Here is a 24,422-nt window from a genome sequence, read left to right as displayed (position 1 = left end):
TGAAATCACATATAAGATTTTTAAGGTTCCTAACATTTATATCAGGAAAGGAATGATTTCAGACTTGTGGAATGTACATTATTTTAGGCAGGAATTCCAAATTCCACCAACTGGAGCACAAATTCAAGATACAGAGCTATTGTATTTTATAGGCCGTACATTGGGATGAACTCTGCACATGGATAGATGTACTGTGAGTTATTACTACCGATTCTAAAAAGCCAAATTCTGACCATTTATGGTAGGAAAATGGTAGTGGTGGTGTTCTTTGGCACTTCTCTTCAAAGGAATACCAAGACAGTAGGGACAAGCCTGAGTCCCCTTGGGGAGAAGGGCGGGGTAGAAATATCGGAAATAATAAATTGGGATATAAGTTTCTGAAACTCTTTGAATGTGATTTCAAACAAGTTCTATCACAGCCCGGGGAGAGTGTGGATGAGCTCTCTCTGTCAGCTCCAGCTCCATACGGGGACATGAGAGAAGCCTCCCACAAGTATGGCAAAACATCAAACATCCGGGCGTCCCCTGGGCAGCATCTTTGCAGACGGCCAATTCTCTCACACCAGAAACGTCTTGCAGTTTCTCAAGTTGCTCCTGACAGGAAAGGGGGAAAAACGGGCATTTTTTTTCACATTTAAGATAGTTTGTTACTTCTGAGACAGTTTTCATATTTGCAAGAGTAATGTTTTTGTAGAAATTAGTTACACAACTGTAGGAATTTCTGCCTTACTGGCTGGACCTTGAAAAAACAGAGGCAATCACTGGGTTGTTTTAGTTATAATTGATCAGCATGTGATCCTGTGTGCTTTGTGGTTTGCTTTCTAAGAAAAAAGTCTACTTCTGCGAAGAGACATTCTGAGCAAATAACAAGCATTTGTCTTATTTTGTTATGTAGGTGAGAACTCTCGCATGGGTTCATAAATTATCTAGTTGGGAACAAGTAACTTAGCAAGATTTCTTCACTTCTATGCTCCTACCTTGCTTGAAAGCTTTAACAGTATCTTTCTGTGTGGAAGCTCACTTGTAGGATTTGCTTAAGTCTATGCTGTCTCCCAAATTGCTTAATGAATGTGGAATGAGATGATTTCAAGCAGATTAATATCAATACGCAGATAATGTCCAGATCTGCAACTCATTTTGATTTTTTAAAGTAGTATAGAGGACTCATCTACACTTCTTTTTTCCCTACATTTTTACTTTTAAATTTGTATATTTATCAAAAAGGGCAGCCAGTGGCATCATCTCGAGATCTTGGGAGAACTCCAGTGGATCTCTGTGGAAGATGTCCTCGGTCTTTGTTTTACTGTGTTTCCATAGCCAGACTTTGCTTTTATCCCCACACTGTAGCACTAGATAGATTTATTGATTAGTCCTCTGACCATATTAACAGTAAAAGACAAAAGACAAGTATACAAAGACACAATAAACACAAATCCTTATCCTAACACTCTTGTAATAGTTAGCTAATGTAACTGTGAATCCTGAGAGTGCTTCTAGGGAAACTCTTTCATTCTACACATGGAATTCTTACTCTGTACTTGATTACCAGTACATGTAATCTTGGGTGCAGAGTTCTATAAGAAAGTTTGAGAAGACATATCACTGGGAGGGTCAGATCATGGCCTACAGAGAATAAGTATTAAGTTGTGTGCATGTACATGGCTCATGGAAGAATTTTGGCTGTTCATTCCAGAGACTTGGGGGGGGGGGTGGATTTTTGGTTGTTTGAAGGCCATTAAAGTAGAGTTCATATAACATGGGATGGAAATGATGGGTTCCTTAAGGCAGGTGCGACCATGTTCTTCTAGAGTTTGTTATACAGCAGAAAGGAGAAGTCAAGCATAATCAGATATGTATTCTAGACTTTAAGAAAGTTGATTTCAGTAAACTTACAGAAAAACAGTGTGACCCCATGACTAGGAATACTAAAAAGAGAAAGAACTTTATGATGGATGAGTTTCTGAAAAGGGAGGTATTGGAGGTGCAATTCCAGTGAGGAGGAAAAATAGGAGATATCTAAAGAAACTGGAATGAATGTCTAAGGACCTTTCAACTGAGCTCAGATTTAAAAGGAATATGTACAAGAAATGGAAAACTGGAGAAATTATCAAAGGGAAATTTAAACAAATAACCATCATAGATACAAAGAAAGTTAGAAAAACCAAAATACAGAATAAGATCAGTCTTGCTGGAGAGATTAAAACCCATAAAAGCCCCCCCCCCCCTTTTGTTACGGTCATAGCTAAAGCAAGAACAAGGAAATAGCAGGGGCACTGCATACAGATGAAGGCAAAATGCTAACAGGACAGAGAAAAGGCAAAAATACTCAACACTTTCTTTGCCTCAGTTTTTTCTCAATAGGTTAATAGTGCCCAATTTGGGGAGGAAGCAGAGGATGCAGTAGGGGGAAATGCATCACAGTACAGAAATACCTGGCTAATCCAAATGAATTCAAGTCTCCAGGGCCAAATGAATTTCATCCAAGGGTATTAAAAGCATTGGCAGAACTAATTTCAGAACCACTGACAATCATCTTTGAGAATTCCTGGAGAACAGAAGAAGTTCCTGCAGATCAGAGGAAAATAAATCCACATCTTCACATATGGGGGGAAAAGAGAACCCAAGCAACGACTACCTAGGCAGTCTCAAGAAGGATATTGACAAACTCTAATATGTCCAGAGAAAGGCAACCAAAATGGTAATAGGTCTGGAATCCGAGTCTTATGAGGAGTGCCTTAGGATGTACTTAGCTTGGAGAAAGAAAGACTGAAAGGGGACCTCATAGCCGTTTATAAATATTTGAAAGGATGTTACATTGAGGAGGGCAAAAACTTGCTTTCTGATGCTCTAAAGCAGGGGTCCCCAAACTAAGGCCCGGGGGCCGGATGCAGCCCTCCAAGGTCATTTACCTGGCCCCCGCCCTCAGTTTTATAATATAATATTTGTATATCAGTTTTAATAATATAATATATTATTATATTATTAAATATATTATTAAATATATTATTATATTATTATTATCCTTCTCTTGAAGTTTTGAAACAGGGAATAGACGGGTTCTATTGGGAGTGCTTTAATATTTTCCTGCATGGCAGGGGGGTTGGCATTGCAGGCCCTTGTGGTCTGTCCCAACTTTATGATTCAACCTATCCCACATTCCATAACAATGAGAAAGCATGCCTACAGAAGTTTGTTTTATGTCAGAAAAAAGTTTTAGAAAAAGCAAGTGACCAACCAGAGATGGCATGACGAATTCTTATACTAGCCATAACATGAACAGTTTCATGTTCAAGAGAGCATAGTGGAGGACTTGGAGATTTATGTGTGGGTGCAATCCTACAGCTACCCTACAGAGGAGGTAAGTGCTGACATACTAAGCATTGTTTTCTTCTGGAGCTACAAATGTTATTAATGCCATCTCAGACTGTCATTTCCTATCAGGAAAAAAGCCCACAGGGTTCACTGCTAGAACTCTCCTCCATTTTCTGTTTGCTCCAACTTCCGCAAGATAATGTTTTGGTGGCAAGGAGTAGGAGACAATAGCTGGTAGAGGAGAGGAGTATGGTGCAAAGATATGGAAGGGATGGACTACCATATGGTGGACTACATTAATCTCATTTCCCTTTTTTTTAATTGCTCAAGTACCTGCACCTTGAATTTGACCCCATCCCTAATGTTGATATTACAAGGAGAAAACTGTCAATCTTAGCTCTACATTCGAAACTTATACCTGCTTATCGTAGTTCTCACGATAATTGAGGATAATTAAGGGTTCCCAGCAAAACCTGTACTTCATCTCTCTTTTTATAAGCTGTCATTAAAATATATCTTGAACTAGAGTTAATAACTGATGCAAAAAAGTTTACTTTTTTGCATTTCTTTTTGAAATGGGAGTTGTACACTTAAATCTATTACTCCATCATAAACAGGAACAGCATAACAGAGGAGTACCCCAGAGGCTACATGTACAGAATGCTGACAGATGCTGTTGTAGTACATGTCTACAGATACTTTTACTTCTACAGTTCTTGCAGACTGGGGGAAAGTGGGATATATAGGGTGTTTGAAAAAGAACTCCCCATTCACCATTTAATTTAAACTTCAATGTTTATTTCTTCTTGGGTAATAGTAAGTTATTCTCTTATTTATATCCTTTTACACGTCTCTTCCAGCTATACAATCTCTCAATAATAATAATAATAATAATAATAATAATAATAATAATAATAATAATAATAATAATAATAATAATAATAATTGTTGCCTGCCTCTTTTCATGGCTTGAGGAGGGGTACAAGACAGTTAAAACATATAGATAAAACACAACACTATTGAAATACATATACACAACAAAGATTGGGTCCAACACCATTATATTTAAATCCCTTATATAAAATATTTCCCAGAAACCTCTAATATCCCTTTCCACATTTTAAACAATCATTTCTTAATCTCTTCTATAGCACATTGTATGATCTATTAACCACTTAAATTATACTCCCAATTTTCCTGCAGGGTAGGGAGATAATCCTTTTGCTGGATCTTGTTGCTGCCATGCATCTTTGAGGAAAGGCTTAAAAAATTCTGTCAGTCAAATGTTACCACCATGAGCAGGAAAGTTAGACCCTCACCCAATTTCTATTATGCTTTGCTTTGAACAGGACAGGGCTTTACTTGTTCTAGCATTTTAGAATCCAAGATGAAAAAAATTCAAAGGACCAATGGCTCCTCTTCATCCGGGAGAAAAGTAACTAGTCGGATGCTGTAAGGTTTTGACCTGGGCTGGGTGCTATTGATGATGCGGACTATGGGATAGATGTCATGCTTATCAAAGTAATGAATAAAAGAATATTATTGTTGTTGTTATATTAACATTTATCTGTTAATACTCATCATAGCACATAAACATGAGTGGATGATATGATCTTAGAACTTTAGTTAGTAGTTGTTGTAACTAATGTAAAATTGATTACGGCACCATTTTTGCCAAACTATACCGAGCGCAATCTAGTTCTCTGCAAGAGCAGAGCCCATTTATGCAGAATGTCAATAACTTCAAGAGAGTCTGCTTATTGTCCCCACTGCCTTTACAAGCAGTGTGTGCGGCCTGCCTATATTTCCACTGTTCTCATCTACTCCCTTCTTACCTCTCACTTTTCTCTCTTCCTCTCTTCCCCCCCCCCCCCCTCTATATTTATATATATATACATAGTATATGCTCCAGAGTCCTAGGCTCATTTCACACTGCCTACATGTATGTAGGTGGAGAAGTAAGGACAAGCTGTAAAGATCCTATAAAAATCTTCTATGTGTCCATGTTGCACCTGCTGTGGATTAAATTATGCCCAGGCTAAAATAGTTTTTGACTGAAGATGGTGATTCATTTACTGCCCTTATATATACATAAATGACCAAAATTACCTCTCATACACTTTGACAACTAGAATGTTGTATGTTCTGATAATGAGTCCTAAACTAAAGAATGACCTTATGCAGAACTGAAATAATCAAGACAGAACTGAAGAGGAAGAAGAGCATATACCTTTGAATTTCTATGGGTTTTTTTGTGTCAGGAGCAACTTAAACTGCAAGTCGCTTCTGGTGTGAGGGAATTGGACGTTGCCCAGGGGATGCCCAGATGTTTGATGTTTTACCATCCTTGTGGGGGGCTTCTCTCGCGTCCCCGTATGGAGCCCCAATTTTTGAGAGGAAGTTATGATGTGGGTGATGATTTTTTTGTGTGTCAGGAGCGACTTAAACTGCAAGTCGCTTCTGGTGAGAGAATTGGCTGTCTGCAAAGATGTTGCCCAGGGGAGACCCAGATGTTTTTGGTTACCATCCTTGTGGAAGGCTTCTCTCATGTCCCTGCATGAAGCTGGAGCTGATAGAGGGAGCTCATCTGCGCTCTCCCTGGGTTGGATTTGAACCAGCAACCTTTAGGCCAGCAACCCAACCTTCAAGTCATCAGTCCTGCCGGCACAAAGGTTTAAACCACTGTGCCACCAGGGGCGTATTTTGTATATGGTACAAAATATACTGTAACATTATGTCTAGAATGAAAACTGGTTAGTCTATACTTCCATTAATTCAGATTATAATTTGCTACAAACCGCTAGCAGGATTGATGCAGCTGTTTGCATGGCATAAAATAGTGAATTTATACTCTTGGGAAAAGCAGCACTTTAGTAGATCAACTGGATTCCTATGCACATTCCTATATATAAAAATGAGCACATCAGACAAGAGCCTGTGAGACCCGAACCTTTTTTTTAGTTTGCTAAATTTCTATAACACTATGTAACAAAATTTGAAAAAAAATTCCTGGCTTGAAAGTATTATTTCCTGTTTAATTGTAGGATAGTTACTTTGAAAGTACAGTAGAGTCTCACTTATCCAAGCCTCGTTTATCCAAGTTCCTGGATTATCCAAGCCATTTTTGTAGTCAATGTTTTCAATATATCGTGATATTTTGGTGCTAACTTCGTAAATACAGTAATTACAACATAACATTACTGCGTATTGAACTGCTTTTTCTGTCAAATTTGTTGTATAACATGATGCTTTGGTGTTTAATTTGTAAAATCATAACCTAATTTGATGTTTAATAGGCTTTTCCTTAATCCGTCCTTATTATCCAAGATATTCGCTTATCCAAGCTTCTTCTGGCCCGTTTAGCTTGGATAAGTGACACTCTACTGTAGTTGTTATACTCCAGAAACTTCGTTTTTGTGGCTGCTACAAACAATGTTGAATTGGTTGATATTCGATGAGATGTTCATTGAAAAACCATAGCAAAATGTGCTGCAGGATGTCCCACAAAAACAAAGTTTTTCAGTTTAATAAAAAAAAAATCTGTGTTTTTATGATAAAACCAATTAAGAAATGCCATTTATAACCCAGGAACTAAAATGGTGCTACATAGTGCAGTAAGGGAAGATTTCAATTACTTGGTTTTCCACCTTATTGGTACTGCAGTGGGTTCACATGATGCTCAGCAAAGCTCACTGCCTCTTCCCCCAAATGACTGTTTTTAAAATTTTAATTGTAATCCACATGGGTGTCTGGAAAGCAGCACATCTCCAGCCTATGTGAAAACTTGCCAAAATGCCTCTGTGGGTCAGAATCATAGAATCATAGAATCATAGAATAGTAGAGTTGGAAGAGACCACATGGGCCATCCAGTCCAACCCCCTGCTAAGAAGCAGGAAATCGCATTCAAAGCACCCCCGACAGATGGCCATCCAGCCTCTGCTTAAAAGCCTCCAAAGAAGGAGCCTCCACCACGGCCCCGGGGAGAGAGTTCCACTGCCGAACAGCCCTCACAGTGAGGAAGTTCTTCCTGATGTTCAGGTGGAATCTCCTTTCCTGTAGTTTGAAGCCATTGTTCCGTGTCCTAGTCTGCAGGGCAGCAGAAAACAAGCTTGCTCCCTCTTCCCTATGACTTCCCTTCACGTATTTGTACATGGCTATCATGTCTCCTCTCAGCCTTCTCTTCTGCAGGCTAAACATGCCCAGTTCTTTAAGACGCTCCTCATAGGGCTTGTTCTCCAGACCCTTAATCATTTTAGTCGCCCTCCTCTGGACGCTTTCCAGCTTGTCAACATCTCCCTTCAACTGTGGTGCCCAAAATTGGACACAGTATTCCAGGTGTGGTCTGACCAAGGCAGAATAGAGGGGGAGCATAACTTCCCTGGATCTAGACGCTATTCCCCTATTGATGCAGGACAGAATCCCATTGGCTTTTTTAGCAGCCGCATCACATTGTTGGCTCATGTTTAACTTGTTGTCCACGAGGACTCCAAGGTCTTTTTCGCACACACTGCTGTCAAACCAGGCGTCCCCCATTCTGTATCTTTGATTTCCATTTTTTCTGCCAAAGTGAAGTATCTTGCATTTGTCCCTGTTGAACTTCATTTTGTTAGTTTTGGCCCATCTCTCTAGTCTGTCAAGATCGTTTTGAATTCTGCTCCTGTCTTCTGGAGTGTTGGCTCTCCCTCCCAGTTTTGTGTCGTCTGCAAACTTGATGATCGTGCCTTCTAACCCTTCGTCTAAGTCGTTAATAAAGATGTTGAACAGAACCGGGCCCAGGACGGAGCCCTGCAGCACTCCACTTGTCACTTCTTTCCATGATGAAGACGATGCATTGGTGAGCACCCTTTGGGTTCGTTCGCTTAGCCAATTACAGATCCACCTAACCGTAGTTTTGTCTAGCCCACATTTTACTAGTTTGTTTGCCAGAAGGTCGTGGGGGACTTTGTCGAAGGCCTTACTGAAATTCAGGTACGCTACATCCACAGCATTCCCTGTATCGACCCAACTCGTAACTCTATCGAAAAAAGAGATCAGATTAGTCTGGCATGACTTGTTTTTGGTAAATCCGTGTTGACTATTAGCAATGACCGCATTTGTTTCTAAGTGTTTGCAGACCACTTCCTTAATGATCTTTTCCAGAATCTTGCCTGGTATTGATGTGAGGCTGACCGGACGGTAATTGTTTGGGTCGTTCTTTTTTCCCTTCTTGAAGATAGGGACCACATTCGCCCTCCTCCAATCTGTTGGGACTTCTCCCGTTCTCCAAGAACTCTCGAAGATAATTGCCAGTGGTTCTGAAATAACTTCCGCTAGTTCCTTCAGTACTCTTGGGTGTAGCTGATCTGGCCCTGGGGACTTGAATTCGTTTAGAGAGGCCAAGTGTTCCTGGACAACTTGTTTCCCTATTTGGGGTTGGATTTCCCCCAATCCTTCGTCCATTCCGTGTTGCTGAGGTTGAAGATGGCTTTCTTTTTGTGAGAAGACCGAGGCAAAGAAGGCATTAAGTAGTTCTGCCTTTTCCCTGTCCCCTGTCGCCATCACCCCATCTTCTCCTTGCAATGGCCCTATCGCCTCCTTTTTCTTCCTTTTTCTACCAACGTAAGCAAAAAAGCCTTTTTTGTTGTTTTTTATGTCCCTGGCAAGCCTGAGCTCATTTTGCACTTTAGCCTTGCGAACCTTTTCCCTACAGGTGTTGGCTATACGTTTGAATTCTTCTTTGGTGATTTCTCCCCTTTTCCACTTCTTGTGCATGTCACTTTTGAGCTTTAGCTCAGTTAGAAGTTCTTTGGACATCCATTCTGGCTTCTTTGCACTTGTCTTATTTTTCTTCTTTGTTGGCACTGTTTGCATTTGCGCCTTGAGTATTTCACTTTTGAAAAACTCCCATCCATCCTTAACTCCCTTGTTTTTTAATATCGGCGTCCATGGAATGCCGCTCAGTAATTCCTTCATTTTTTGGAAGTCAGCTTTCTTAAAGTCCAGAATGCGTGTTTGACTTGTCTTAGTTTCAGCATTCCTTTGTATTGCAAACTGCAGGAGCACATGGTCACTTGCCCCTAAGGATCCAACCACTTCAACTGTATTGATCAGGTCTTCCACATTTGTTAAGATTAGATCAAGAGTTGCTGATCCCCTTGTTGCCTCTTCTACCTTCTGGACCATAAAATTATCTGCAAGGCAAGTGATGAATTTGTTGGACTTTGTACTCTTGGCTGAGTTTGTTTTCCAGCAGATATCGGGATAATTGAAATCGCCCATGACTACTATATCTCTTCTTTGTGCCTGTTTGGTCAGCTGTTGACAGAAGGCTTCATCAAGTCCTTCATCCTGACTCGGAGGTCTGTAGTAGACACCCACGACAAGATCTTTTTGAGTCCCGGTTCCCTTGATTCTTATCCAGATGCTTTCAAGCTGGTTTCCCGGATTACAGTCTTGCATTTCTTCTGCAACGTAACTGTTTTTGACATATAAAGCTACTCCCCCTCCTCTCCCCTTTGTTCTATTTCTGTGAAAGAGGTTATAGCCCTCAATGGTTAAATTCCAGTGATGGGAGTCATCCCACCAGGTTTCAGTGATGCCTATGACATCGTATGTGTGGTGCTGTGCTAGGAGTTGGAGTTCGTCTTGCTTATTTCCCATGCTCTGAGCATTAGTGTAAAGACATGTAAGCCCCTGTGACCTCCCCTCGAACTGTTTATTTGGGATTATTGTGCTCTCTGTACTTGGTCCTTGCTGTGTTTAGACCTCTGCTGCTTTCCAATGAACCAGCCCAAAAGTGAAATAAAAGAAAAAGAAGAACAAAGCCACTAGGAGGAAGCTTGGCAAGCTTAATAAGGCACAAGGGCAGAGCTGGGAGTAGGAGGGTAATAGAGAAGTTATACAAAACTAAGCGAGAAAGGGCTGGGAAAGGCAGGAAGATGGGGGAGCCGCTGAGGGGGCAAAGTTGGGGCTAAATTGCAATGTGTGCAATGAAATATACAGCTGTATGCAGTGAATGCACATATTAGAAGCAATCCAGACATGTAGAATGTGTGAGGTTTGGAAAATCTGGAAATCGAAGAAATGTTTTTATGTGTTAGTTGGGAGTTAGGTATGTGTTGATGATGTGTGTTGGGGGAGGAGAATTATATTTGCAGGTAATCGTCCCGGTTTAGGGGTAAACTATTTGGAGAAGTGGTTTCTTTTAAGGAAAAAAGGCATTCTATTCAACCAGAAATGTCCATTCAAAGGACTGTCTTTATTCTGACTCCCAACAGTTTGTCAATGTTGTATTTATCAGTTTTGCCAAGTTTCAAAGAATCTCAGGCATCTCTAGGCCTCAAAATGGAGAGAGATATTTCAGCGTGAGCAGCACTGAAAGAGAAGAAAGTTTCATTTTGTATGAGAGGTATCTTTAAAAGGAGGGCACCCATCTCACTAATTTTGATGCAAAAATACGTTTGTGTGCTATTCCTGTACAAAGAGGGTGCATGAAGCAACCAGGAGCAAAAGCAGGGGCTTGGAGGAAAAGGTGGTAGGCACATACGGTTGAACCAGCTGAACCATTTGGAGCCAAAGAAGTGGTTACTTGGGGTGGGAGAGATTACTCGAAGGGTAAGTAATGAGCTTTCCACAAGTTGGAGATCATGAGGACTGTTGCCAGGTCTTTATGAGGTCTGAAACCTATCAGAAATGCCAGCAAGTGATGCAGCTACCCTGTTTCCCCAAAAATATGACAGTGTCTTATATTAATTTTTGTTCCCAAAGATGCGCTAGGTCTTATTTTCAGGGGATGTCTTATTTTTCCATGAAGAAGAATTCACATTTATGGTTGAACAAAAAAATAACATTTATTATATACTGGCCAGTAGTTGTCATCACAAACCAGCATAACCAGACAAACTGTGAATCCTATCAAGAATTTCTTGTTGCTACCATTATTTACATGTACAACAATCTATGGTTCGTACATTTACCAATCCTGCATGCGCTGGTGTTCTGTTTGGCGGGCATGTTTCCAAACACAAACTTTGCTAGGTCTTACTTTCGGGGGAGGTCTTATATTTAGCAATTTAGCAAAACCTCTACTAGGTCTTATTTTTTGGGGATGTCTTATTTTCGGGGAAACAGGGTACTAGACACATTTTGGCACTGGCCAGCCAATCATGTTTTGTTTTTGGTTTTGCCCCATGCTTCTAAGTTGTCATATTATCTTGCTAGCTGGGTTTTCCGTTAATTCTATGCCTCTTTAACTAGAGTGTCCTCACCCACATTACCAGAACCAGTTGAGTGAAACCAATTTGGTCTTCCTCTTGTTCTTTGCCATCCACGCCATGCAACGTTGCAGAGAACCACCTGGCCTCAGATATTAGCCCTGACATTTCAGAGAACTGAATGCTTATAACACCTACAACAATTTATATGTGCCTTGGGTCAAAAGTGTTTGGCATCAGAAATCTGGTTGAGCAAAGGTGGAGACCTGTTCTAATACACCCTCAAGCATGTTTACACAGAATTAGGTAGAGTTGTGATTTGGGGATTTTTTCACAATTACACAGAGGAATGCAATAATAATTAAGAGGAATGCAATAATAATTAAGGAATTCCAGAACCTTTCATCCTTAAATTTACCTTGCAATGAAGCATCTTCGATTGGGCAGTTTTTATTATAGAGGGGTTTGAGTATTTAACCTACCATCACCATTGTCTTGCTGTTGAAAGCAACCTTGAATGAGACTTATGACCTTATTGCATTGATGAAGTCACACAAATCAGTAGAGCAGCGGGGCAATCCAGGAGCCCTGCACCCTGCCTCTCCCACAGCAACGCTTCCCCCATCATATGGGGAGAAGCATTGCCACATGGCTTCTGCCCGCACTGGCCCCTTTATTCATTATGGAACATGGGAAGTCTTCCATGTTGTGGGCACAGCTTCATAGGATACTTGTGCCTCAGTTGATCAACAGAGCCCCACCAGAAGTGAGTGTGTATCTCCCCGTGTGATGAAGTCCTTATGGTTATTGTGAAATGTGTATTTAACTACTGATAACTTCCTACTGTAATGTTTGATTTTAATTATAGTAATGGTATATTTTTGAGCAAGAATTTTGTACTATTGCGACTATAAAAAGGGGGGGTTAGTAATGCATGTAAATGTACCCAGGAGTTGTACATAAGGCAGTATGTACATAAATACAATGAAAAATACAATTATGGTGTTAAAGTTCTAAAGAATAATCTTAAATATATGAATCTATTATTTGTTACACAAATTGATCTAGCCTAATTGTGGAACTGGATGTACATCAACCAAAACATAATGCACATTATTCGCCCTACCCTTCTGTTTTCTGTTCATTCTAGGTGTGATCCTCAAACAAAAAAGAGATGTGCAAGTAACTGGAGGAAACATTTATGAGCAAAGCTCTAAAAACAATAGTAGTGACTTTAATCCTGGTGGAGTTAAGAAGAAAATTTTCAGAAATGAACTCCCTGCAAATCACATAATAGATGTGGATGATGTTGGGAGAGAGGATGGCCTGGGAGGGACTTGTAATGAATCCAAGGTCAATCTCAGCTTTGAAGGATGCATCACAGAGCTGAAATCTTGTCAGGGAAGATTGCGGACAGGAGTTTGCAGGTCATCGGATCTTCCGTCTCTCGTTGGTGTTAAGAGTGAGAAGAATAAGGATGATGACAACCAATGTAAAGCAACATTTGTTTGAAGGTTTTCTGTGGCTGATTCCTACAGTTTTCTTTTTCTTCAGCATATAATAAACACTGGAGCACTTGCCACATCCATTACCTTCAAGCAGCTTCAGTTCAAGGCTGGTTGAAGGCTTCAGCATTTGGCTTATTTGAAATTATTGAAGGGAAAATTACAAAATGTATCTGACATGATTTGCACATCTTACACTTTTATAGTTGGTGATCTTGGTGTGAATAAGCAACAGAAAATTTCTCTTGCCACAACAGCAGAACAATTCTGGTTGTTTCCTCCATAGCAGACTTCTATCAAGAAACCAAGTGTCATTGTGGGGCCAATACAAACTTGTAACACAAAGCCCTTCTAATAGACAAACCATACATGAATTGTGACAGCCAAATCTCTACTGTAGTTTTGAAATTACACTCACATTTCAGACATTACCATGTGGCCTATCCTGATGATCTTTCTGTTGTGCCTCAGTCATTGCTACCCTGTTCTGCAGTTTCTTGTTAACAGCCTGAATTTTTGTTTAAAATAACATACGTCTTCAACAAGAATCATACAAAGCTATTTTCTAACAGTTCCGTGGAGCCTAATAAAAATGATATCCAACTGATGTTTTTGATGTTTACTGTAATGGATTATAACTACCCTAATTCACGTGTTATCTGATTATCTTTTTGGGGAGGAAATAGCATCTCTTTTTAATCCTCATTTTCCACTGACACAATTTTGCACATTAAAACCCTTGCTTATTCATTTATTTCCTTGGTCGGTGTATTACTTCAGCCAGGCTACAAACAAATCTTGTGTTGTTTTGAAAAGGTCTTTGGTGTCTATTACTTTTACTTCCCATTGTTTGCCCTCTTTACATATGTAGCTATCTGATTTGTTTCAGACAATAGCCAGTATGTCCATGTTGGCCCACCAGCAGCATCTTCTTAATGTCGTCCTCAAATGTAAATGTGGCTTACATGTATACAGGCAGCTCCTAGGTTATGAACAAGATAGGTTCTTTAGGTTTGTTCTTAAGTTGATTTTTTTGTAAGTCGGAACAGGTACATTTTTTCAGTGTAATTCCAAGCTTTGGATAGCATTGGGAAGAGTTAACACACCTGTGACATTTGTTTTGCCATCTGTGTACCTGTTCAGAAGATTTCACCCCACTTTCTGTCCCTGTGAAAATTGGATTTTGAGAAATGTGGCTTGTTGTAGAAACGAGGATTGGATTGGGGATGAATCTTCAATTAAGACACCTTTTCCCATGATAATTCTTCCAGGAGTGAATTTCCCTTTCCTAGCGGTGGAGCACTTGCTGTTGTTTGTAACTAGGAGTCATTTGTAAGTCAGATGTTTGTAACTCGGGGACTGCCAGTATTTCTGTTTCAATAGGGCATATAAGGTACATTTCACCTCTGTGCAGTGTGCACCATCCAAAATCTCTCCCAGAAAATGTCATGCCCCAGGAAGGGCTGTTCCCACTGCTTATTGAAGTTGATGGAGGGGATGGCTGTTTAGATGATGAACATGCAGCTACTCTTAGCTCCAAGGGGAAGGAAAAGGAGGCTTCATCTGTTTATGCACCCTAGGTTCTTCTCTTCCCCCATTTTCGAACACAAATACACACACCAGTACATGGCAACAGCAGATATACTGCTTACGTGTTGACAGCATTATGTTCCTTCTGCAGCTGACTTGGAACTCGGCTGTTGAGAAACACCTAGACCTTTTCTGAGATATATTTTCAGTCTATAAATACCACCAGCAAGATCATGTCGCTCATGCCTTTCCTATGATAAAATATGGTGCCTTATACTTCCACCTCTTGTTATCAAGATTTCAGGGCCTAAACCTAAGGCTACCTTAGGATGCCTTAGAAGAGATGTTGTTTGTGGGATTGAAGAGTTATGGAACACAAGTGTGAGAGGAAAACCACATCTCCACAGAATAAGATAATTGTGGAATTGGCATAAGATCAATGGACCCCGTGACCCCTGTTCAGAATAACTGCCGTGCAATGGGAACATTATCCTAGACAAGTGGCTGTATAGATCAGTGAGCTTAGTACAGTAAAGTTTGGTCCATTTTCCTTATCAGTAAGTAAAATACCCAGACAAGATGTAGAAAATTATTATTATTTATTATTATTATTATTATTGACACAACGACATAGTATGACACAGCAAACAAGATAGATATGCTGGATTTCGTATCACAAAATCACAAGTCGAACACTTCCCAAGCGTTTGGGACTGTGTGATGCATTTTCGGATGATGCGCACAGATCTCAGTAGGGTGGCCTTTTGCAGTTGACAGATCGTAATTTTGTCAATGTCTAGGGTTTCCAAATGCCGGCTGAGATCTTTTGGCACGGCACCCAAAAGGGCCTAAACCTAAGGCTACCTTAGGATGCCTTAGAAGAGATGTTGTTTGTGGGATTGAAGAGTTATGGAAGACAAGTGTGAGAGGAAAACCACATCTCCACAGAATACGATGATTGTGGAATTGGCATAAGATCAATGGACCCCGTGACCCCTGTTCAGAATAACTGCCGTGCAATGGGAACATTATCCTAGACAAGTGGCTGTATAGATCAGTGAGCTTAGTACAGTAAAGTTTGGTCCATTTTCCTTATCAGTAAGTAAAATACCCAGACAAGATGTAGAAATTATTATTATTATTATTATTATTATTATTATTATTATTATTATTATTATTATTGACACAACGACATAGTATGACACAGCAAACAAGATAGATATGCTGGATTTCGTATCACAAAATCACAAGTCGAACACTTCCCAAGCGTTTAGGACTGTGTGATGCATTTTCGGATGATGCGTGCAGATCCCAGTAGGGTGGCCTTTTGCAGTTGACAGATTGTAATTTTGTCAATGTCTAGGGTTTCCAAATGCCGGCTGAGATCTTTTGGCACGGCACCCAATGTGCCGATCACTACCGGGACCACCTGTACTGGTTTCTGCCAGTCTTTGAAGTTCAATCTTGAGGTTCTGATAGCGGCTGAGTTTTTCCTGTTGTTGTTGTTATTTTACATGCCTCTCCTCATGGCTCAAGGTGGGTTACAACATAGTTAAAAACACATAATCATTATATAAAATATACATATTAAAACGTATTTCTACAAAATACCTACGATTAAAATACACAGAACAATGATTAAAATATAGTGGACACAAGACGTAAAGATTCTTTACTGAGAAAGCAAGCCTGGTATAATGGTTTGAGAAGTGGATTCTTGCTCTGGAGTTCAAATTCATGCCCAGCCGTGGAAACCCACCGGGTGATCTTTGGGCAAGTCATGCTCTCTCAGGCTCAGAGGATAACGAAGACACGGAAACCCCGTGGTGGGTTAATCTCACAAAATCCTCTGAGATATGCAGAAAACTTTTGAAGAGTCCTATCAAATGTAGAAATCCGTTGGTTACTGGATGGTTTGCTTTCTGGTAACTTGAGTCACTTCTGGAGTGAGAGAATTGGCCGTCTGCAAGGACATTACCCAGGGGACGCCTCAATGTTTTGATGTTTTTACCATCCTTGTGGGAGGCTTCTCTCATGTCCCCTCATGGAGCTGGAGCTGATAGAGGGAGCTCATCCGCACTCTCCTCGGGTGGGATTCGAACCTGGCAGCTTTCAGGTCAGCAACCCAACCTGCTTTAGTCCACTATGCCATCGGGGGCTCCATTTCTGGTAATGGTAGTGGTAGCAATGAGAGCAACACTGTCTTCAAATCAGTTGTGAATTCTATTGAAAGATCTGGGTGTCTAAATGCCAATCTAGATTCCTTACAAGTAGTTGGCGGGATATGTTTTTATTTTCTTTCAACGTACTAGATATGTGGGATTGTATTTATCTTGGAGTTGAACAACACATAAACACAAATGAAAATCTGACCAAATATTAACTCGAATAAGAACAAAGTAAAAATTTCAATAATGCCTGGATAGGGTATTTTTTAGCCTACTCTTAACTATGCATAACACACACACACACACACACACACACAATGTTTAAGAGGGAACAGACTTGTTTTCTACTGCCCTGGAGACTAGGACTCAGAGCTATGGGTTCAAATTACAGGAAAGGAGATTTCACCTGAACATTAAGAAGAACTTCCTGACTGTTAGAGCTGTTCAGCAGTGGAACTCTCTGCCTTTGAATTTGGTGGAAGCTCCTTCTTCTGAGGCTTTTAAACAAGCTGGATGGCCATATGTTGGGAATATTTTGATTGTGCTTTTTCTGCATGGCAAGATGTTGGACTGGATGGCTTATATGGTCTCTTATAACTCTATGATTTTATGATTCTGTGTTTACTCGTATGTTTAATGGGGCATGCTTTCAAGTAAGTGATATACATTACATACATCCTGCACTGGATTGTCTAACATTTTGCCCATAATATGCCTGAAACTAGCATTTACTAAACATGTGAACATGTTAATTATTAACGTTGGTAGAAGTAATGATTACTTCAAAAGGTTAAATATACTCTGAAATTAAGGGAGTTAGCTTAAAGCCAATATTGATTTAAAGTTCTACTTCTGCTATAGATACCAGAACAGCTAAGGTTCCAGAATAATTACAGAGTGGGGTAGGATACTAAGAGAAAAAAGGGAAAAGAAATAAAAGGGAAAAGGATGAAACTGTGCACTTGTTCCATGATTGTTGCTCTTATTTTGGCTTCGAGCTTTGCTACTAGTAGAGCGGTAAGTGTGACTTTTCATTTTCTTGTTATTTGTTCCACTGAGTTCAGGGGTAATAGGTTCTAACAAATGTATTTAGTGTTGGACTCTAAAAATATTTTGGCAGTGACTTACTAAAACCTAGAAAAAAGTCTGGCAAGGAACAGATCATAGATTCAAAAACTATTAAAGGAAGGTGAATAGTCTAGTTGGAAATGACCATAATACTCTGTTGCCTGCCTTCTACAGAAAGGTAGTCCAGGGGATGCCCGGATATGTTACCATGACATGAGAGAGGCTTCTCTCATGTCCTCACATGGGAAGCTAGGGCTGACAGACAGGAGCTCACTCCATCTCGCAGATTTGAACCACCAACCTTCAGATCAGCAGTTCAGCCGGCACAAGGGTTTAACCCACTGCGCTACCGCGGCCTATCTCAGACAAAGCAACACATTATACCTCATCTCCAAAGGGACACAGCAGCTAAAGTCAGTCAAATTATTTTGATGCTTGAGACAGAAAATCCCACAAGCAGCTCTTTCTTTTCCCAGTAGCACAAATATCGTAACAACATACTAAACAGCTAACACTTGATGCCTTTCATGAGACCTATATCTGACATGCAATCCAGTTGCTGCCTCATGCAATCCAGTTGCTGTAAATAAAATAAATAAACAAACTAGAAAGGAAATAGAGTCCCTTCCAACACTACTATTCTATGATTTTGAGCAGCTAACTGAAAAATATTTTCATTTCAAGAACAAGGGAAGTTAATTGTATGTTGAAAACAAAGACACTGCCTTATTAAAATAGCAACCTAATATGTTAAGTGGCATGCTTTCTTCCTCCTATAGATCTGAATACTTTCCTTGTCATTAGAATCTCAAGATTCTAATTTAATCCAAGCATATAGTAAGTAGTGTTATGGATATAACATGGCAGCTCCCCGCCCCTACCCCCTACGCACACACACAGCTTTAAGGCTGCCAGCCTTCACATCAGCATGGCCTTTTTGCATTAAAAAATTATATGTAATGGGAAAACAGCCGGAGCTGTACAAGGAGGCTTTTAAAAACATGAGTGCTCTAAAATCTGAAGATTGTTGCTGTGACTCTAATAGCAGCTCTTAGCAATTCAGTCTCTTTCAGCCGTTTTGTGTCTCCTTTGTGGAGAGAAAAAACAGGGTATATTGAATAATAATAATAATAATAATAATAATAATAATAATAATAATAATAATAATAATAATAATAGGAAACAATAGACATTGACAAAATTACAATCTGCCAACTGCAAAAGGCCACCCTATTGGGATCTGCACGCATCATCCGAAAATACATCACACAGTCCTAAACGCTTGGGAAGTGTTCGACTTGAGATTTTGTGATACGAAATCCAGCATATCTTTCTTGTTTGCTGTGTCATACAATAATAATAATAATAATAATAATAATAATAATAATAATAATAATAATAATAATGTAATATAACGATCTGCCAGCTGCAAAAGGCCACCCTACTGGGATCTGCACGCATCATCCGAAAATACATCACACAGTCCTAAAAACTTGGAAAGTGTTCGACTTGTGATTTTGTGATACGAAATCCAGCATATAGATCTCGTTTGCTGTGTCATACTATGTCTTTGTGTCAATAAGTAAAATAGCTGCCGTTTGTTTGGCAAAAGAAGCCTGTTTTCTGCTGAGTGTATGATCTATGTGTAAACTATGACTTAAGGTAATATTAAATGTAGTGATTGAGATGGCACTAGTTTCCAGTTCAAACCACCCCTGGGTGTCTCAACAAAAGCTTAGTAAAATATGTCCAAATGTTTCCACTTCCAATACATAACAGGTACATGGGCCTGAAATTTGTCTCATCTGTTTGACTCGTGTTTCCCTTTCATACTGTCCATTCAGATGGCATGGGAAAGGGAAGGCCCCTCCTGGAACAAAAATCAACTTGATATGAAAGGCAGGTGGGAGTGGGTACAGGCTCCAAGCCTGCTTTTCGGATTGACGTAGGCGCAAAGCATGGGGTTTGGCAGGGCCTGCAGCCGAGCAACAAGTAAGGAGCTCTCCTTACTCGGTGCTCGGCTGCAGGCAACCTGGCGCTTTGGGCTTATGGGTTCAGGCTTTGGGCCTATGTGCCCAAACCTTGCAGGGCACATTGTAAGGACCACTGAGTAAGGAACACTCCTTATTTGACACTCGGCTGCAGGCCCTGCAAGGCCCAGGCGTAGGCCCAAAGCCTGCACTCGTAGGCCTCGTAGGGTCTGCTGCAGACTCTGCAGCTGAGCGCAGAGTAAGGAGTGCTCCTTCCTTGGTGCCCGGCTGCAGAGTCTGCAGCAGACCCTGTGAGGCCTAGGCCCATAGGACCAAAGCCTGCACCCATAAGCTCAGATGCTTTGGGCCTATGGGTGCAGGCTTTGGGCCTATGCGCTAGGGCCTTGCAAGGTCTGCTGCAGACTCTGCAGCCAAGCGCCGAGTAAGGAGAGCTCCTTACTCGGCACTTGGCTGCAGAGTCTGTAAGGCCCGGGCACGTAGGCCTAAAGCCTGCCCCAATAGGCCTGGGTGTTTGGGGCCTACAGGTGAAGCCCCCCGCCCAATAATGGGCCGAAAAAAACTGAACTTTTGGCACTGATGCCGAAGAACAAATATCTGCCCTCCCAATTTCGGGAGGCCCAGTTGAAATGGATTGGGGCCCCCACCAAAAGCCAGGATACAAAACGGATCAAGGTTTACCCCGAATACATATGACTATTAGAGATTATCCTGAATCTTTCTTCTAGGACTGCAAATGTCAGAATATTTAATCGGAGAATGCCGGTGGGTTTTTAAATTTAAGAATAATAAAAAATTTTCTCAGCCATTTTAAAGCAAAAATGCCCTTCCATTGCCCCTGAAATCAAAGTGAAATGTGGTCAAAGTGAAGTGATTGTGCAATGATATATCCCAAATTTGTTATTAGATAGTACAATGAATTTAGCTTTGACTTACCTAAGAAGTAATCGAGAACAAATCATTTCGGTAGCAAGAGTTGTTTTGAGACCAGCACTTGTCAAAGACCAGAGCATTGCATCATCAGCATACAAAAGATCTGTCAAACAAACAAAAGGCCAGGATACTGATAAGAGTGTGCTGTGCATTAGGACATTAAGAGGAGAGACAGAAGTCCATTACACAGCGATTCTGGAGTTTGCGACTCATGTAGACAAGTGTGTGCACTCTCTCACTCGTTCTCACTCTCTCTCTTTGTTAAATTATATTGTATGTGTTCCACAAAGAGAAGGATTAATACTAAGTTAATTATACTGTGTATATACTTTATATATAATTATATATCTATATATATAAATGAGTGATGGCATCACGGCGACCCACAACACAACAAAACTATAGGCCCCCCAACCTCGAAATTTGACAACACAACCCATCATCCATGCCTCTAGGTTGATACAACAAAAAGAAAAGAAAAATTAAGTCCTAATTAGAGGGAGAGCAATAATTGTTTTTATCCAATTGCTGCCAGTTTAGAGAGCTAATCTCTGTCCACTTTGTCTCCTAGCAACCAACTCAGCCAAGGGACAGCCAGGGTTCAGTTAGGGGACAGGCAGACTTAGGCCTCACTTAGGCTTCTTCCGCAGATTATCTAATTTGCACTGGATTATATGGCAGTATAGACTCAAGGCCCTTCCACACAGCTATATAACCCATTTATAATCTTATATTATCTGCTTTGTACTGGATTATCTTGACTCCACACTACCATATAATCCACTTCAATGTGCATTTTATACAGCTGTGAAGAAGGGGCATCATATAATCCAGTTCTAAGCAGATAATATAAAATTATCAATATACAGTAGAGTCTCACTTATTCAACATAAACAGGCCGGCAGGATAAGTGAATATGTTGGATAATAAGAAGGGATTCAGGAAAAGCTGATTAAACATCAAATTAGGTAATCGTTATACAAATTAAGCACGAAAACATCATATTATACAATAAATTTGACAGAAGTAGTTCCATGCGCAGTAATGCTATGTAGTAATTACAGTAGTCTCTCACTTATCCAACACTCGCTTATCCAACATTCTGGATTATCCAACTCATTCTTGGAGTCAATGTTTTCAATATATCGTGATATTTTTGTGCTAAATTCATAAATACAGTAATTACTACATAGCATTACTGCGTATAGAACTACTTTTTCTGCCAAATTTGTTGTCTAACATGATGTTTTGGTGCTTCATTTGTAAAATCATAACCTAATTTGATGTTTAATAGGCTTTTCCTTAATGCCTCCTTATTATCCAACATATTCGCTTATCCAACATTCTGCCAGCCCGTTTATGTTGGATAAGTGAGACTCTACTGTACTGTATTTACAAATTTACCACTAAAATATCACAATGAATTTAAAACACTGACTACAAAAACATTGATTATGAAAAGGCAGGCTGCATTGGATAATCCAGAACATTGTATAAGCGAATGTTGGATAAGTGAGATTCTACTTTAATATGAAATAATTACTGGGAAAGAATAATGCAGAACAATACAATCTCTAAAATCAGAACACTAAATAAAGAACAACACTCTGAAAACAGGGGAATTCAACACAGGAAACAATCAGGGCCAGCTAACACCTCCCAACAAAGTATTCCCATCATCAAAGTCTGGCAAATCCTCTGTTTTCTCAGGGCCACAGACAGTAGAAGCACATAAAATATCGTAAACAACACCACTCTGAAAACAAGGGAATTCCAGACAGGAAACAATCAGGGCCAGCTAACACCTCCCAACAAAAAATTCACTCAGGGAGGAAACAGCTAGGCTTTAAAGCTGCAAGGCCATTACATCCTAATCATTTTTCCTAATTGCAGCATTCATACTTGCCTCCAACAGACAAAAAAAAAAAAACAATCAGAAATATTGTATATTCACAACCTTTAGGAATCATAGAATCATAGAATCATAGAATAGTAGAGTTGGAAGAGACCACATGGGCCATCTAGTCCAACCCCCTGCCAAGAAGCAGGAAATCGCATTCAAAGCACCCCCGACAGATGGCCATCCAGCCTCTGCTTAAAAGCCTCCAAGGAAGGAGCCTCCACCACGGCCCCGGGGAGAGAGTTCCACTGTCGAACAGCTCTCACAGTGAGGAAGTTCTTCCTGATGTTCAGGTGGAAATAATATCCCCTGATGGCGCAGCGTGTTAAAGCACTGAGCTGCTGAACTTCTGGACCAAAAGGCCGCAGGTTTGAATTGGGGGAGCGGAGAGAGCCCCCACTGTTAGCCCCAGCTTCTGCCAACCCAGAAGTTCAAAAACATGCAAATGTGAATACATCAATAGGTACTGCTCCGGTGGGAAGGTAACGCTGCTCCATGCAGTCATCCCACATGACCTTGGAGGAGTCTACGGACAACGCTGGCTCTTCGGCTTAGAAATGGAGATGAGCACCAACCCCCCTGAGTCAGACATGACTGGACTTAATGTCAGGGGAAAACGTTTACCCTTTACCTTAACTACCACCAATTCCTCAATACTTTATTTCCCATACCACCAGACTTCGCCACAGCAACGCGTGGCCAGGCACAGCTAGTACTGTATATAATTATACCTCGAGTAACAAGGAGAAGGGTCTAAGAAATAAAGTTGTTGCTGTCGTTGTTGTCGTTATGCCCACTAGCAAAGTCAGCTCTAGCTGTCTTCTCCAAATATGAATTTTGCCTTTGCGAAATACTTCGTAAAATGTGAACATTCTCTTTATTGTTTTTAAAGGAGGAGAGCAGAAGGTTTGGACAGGAAACAAGAGAAGCCAAGAATAACACTCATCATTCCAGAGGTACCAAAGATACTTTAATATGTGACAACTATGGAGGCTTCAAGGTGGAGTGTTCCTACTGCCCACAGTCAAAAAGCATTTTGTGGCTTTTCAATCCCTTTTTAAAATTAATACTCCCCCCTCCTCCGGTAAGAAAAAAAGATGAAAAAATATATGAGAAGAGTATGACAGGGCTGCAAAAGGAAGCTGTGGATTGTTGTTATCGTGCACCTATGAGCCATTTCTGACTTACCTTAAGACAAACCTAGTAGGGAGTTTTCTTGTTATAATTTATAATCTGAAACAGAAATGGAACTCGGGGTTCCGAATTAGGAATCCGAACGTTCTTTTCCTCCTAATCTCCCAGAATCTTCCTGAAAACAGAACGGAGGGCACGCAAAATTCGAAACGAAAACAGAACAGATTCGTACACCCCTATTGACCATAGTTCCAAGATTTATAAAGGTTTTGGAATTGGAAACGTTTTCAGCATTCATTGACCAATATCAGGCTGCACTCCAGTAAACATCCTGAAGGTTCATTTCTTCATTAATCATGACATTACAATTCTTTGTTTTCATGCCTATCCTGGAAAAGGCCTAATTTCCCCAATGTTATCAGTCTCGGGTATAAGCAGTCCTTTATAACTTCCTCCACTGCCGAATCTCCACTTCCAAGATGTCTGGACAAATGGTCTGTCTTTGAAACTCTGTATCTCTATGTCCCATACGCAACATCCGTATGCTCCATGTTGGCAATTATGGCAAAACTTCTAAAGGAGCCATGACACCTCAGCACAGGCCTTGCAAAGCATAGAGCTTCAGAGCACAGAGCTAATGCCGTTTGCTTTAATCCTGCTGCTCTCCAACAATATGCAAAAGGACATGTTGA

At 40.4% G+C, this 24,422-nt stretch overlaps 2 protein-coding genes and 1 long non-coding RNA gene across 11 annotated transcripts in view; 2 read left to right on the top strand and 1 right to left on the bottom strand.

The window, feature by feature from the left end:
- rgs12 (regulator of G protein signaling 12) overlaps nt 1–13,763 on the top strand; it is a 102,987-nt gene extending 89,224 nt beyond the window's left edge. For all 6 annotated transcript variants that reach the window (XM_062982053.1, XM_062982052.1, XM_062982056.1 and 3 more), the window contains one exon: nt 12,655–13,763. In XM_062982053.1, the coding sequence (XP_062838123.1) occupies nt 12,655–13,016 (362 nt within the window). In that variant the 3' untranslated portion in view covers nt 13,017–13,763. The remainder of the gene's footprint in view (nt 1–12,654) is intronic.
- Nucleotides 1–24,422, bottom strand: part of LOC103279664 (uncharacterized) — an 87,619-nt gene that overhangs the window by 33,704 nt on the left and 29,493 nt on the right. For all 3 annotated transcript variants that reach the window (XR_010006549.1, XR_010006547.1, XR_010006548.1), the window contains exon 2: nt 20,700–20,799. This is a non-coding gene — a long non-coding RNA (uncharacterized LOC103279664). The remainder of the gene's footprint in view (nt 1–20,699; nt 20,800–24,422) is intronic.
- hgfac (HGF activator) overlaps nt 17,537–24,422 on the top strand; it is a 48,130-nt gene continuing 41,244 nt past the window's right edge. For both annotated transcript variants that reach the window (XM_008115929.3, XM_008115928.3), the window contains exons 1-2: nt 17,537–17,724; nt 23,489–23,552. In XM_008115929.3, coding sequence (XP_008114136.2) covers nt 17,656–17,724; nt 23,489–23,552 — 133 coding nt within the window. In that variant the 5' untranslated portion in view covers nt 17,537–17,655. The remainder of the gene's footprint in view (nt 17,725–23,488; nt 23,553–24,422) is intronic.

This window comes from Anolis carolinensis, chromosome 5, assembly GCF_035594765.1.
Source record: "Anolis carolinensis isolate JA03-04 chromosome 5, rAnoCar3.1.pri, whole genome shotgun sequence".
Lineage (NCBI taxonomy): Eukaryota > Metazoa > Chordata > Lepidosauria > Squamata > Dactyloidae > Anolis > Anolis carolinensis.
The sequence above is the reverse complement of the archived record's forward strand: the minus strand, read 5'-3'. Positions and strand labels throughout refer to the sequence as shown.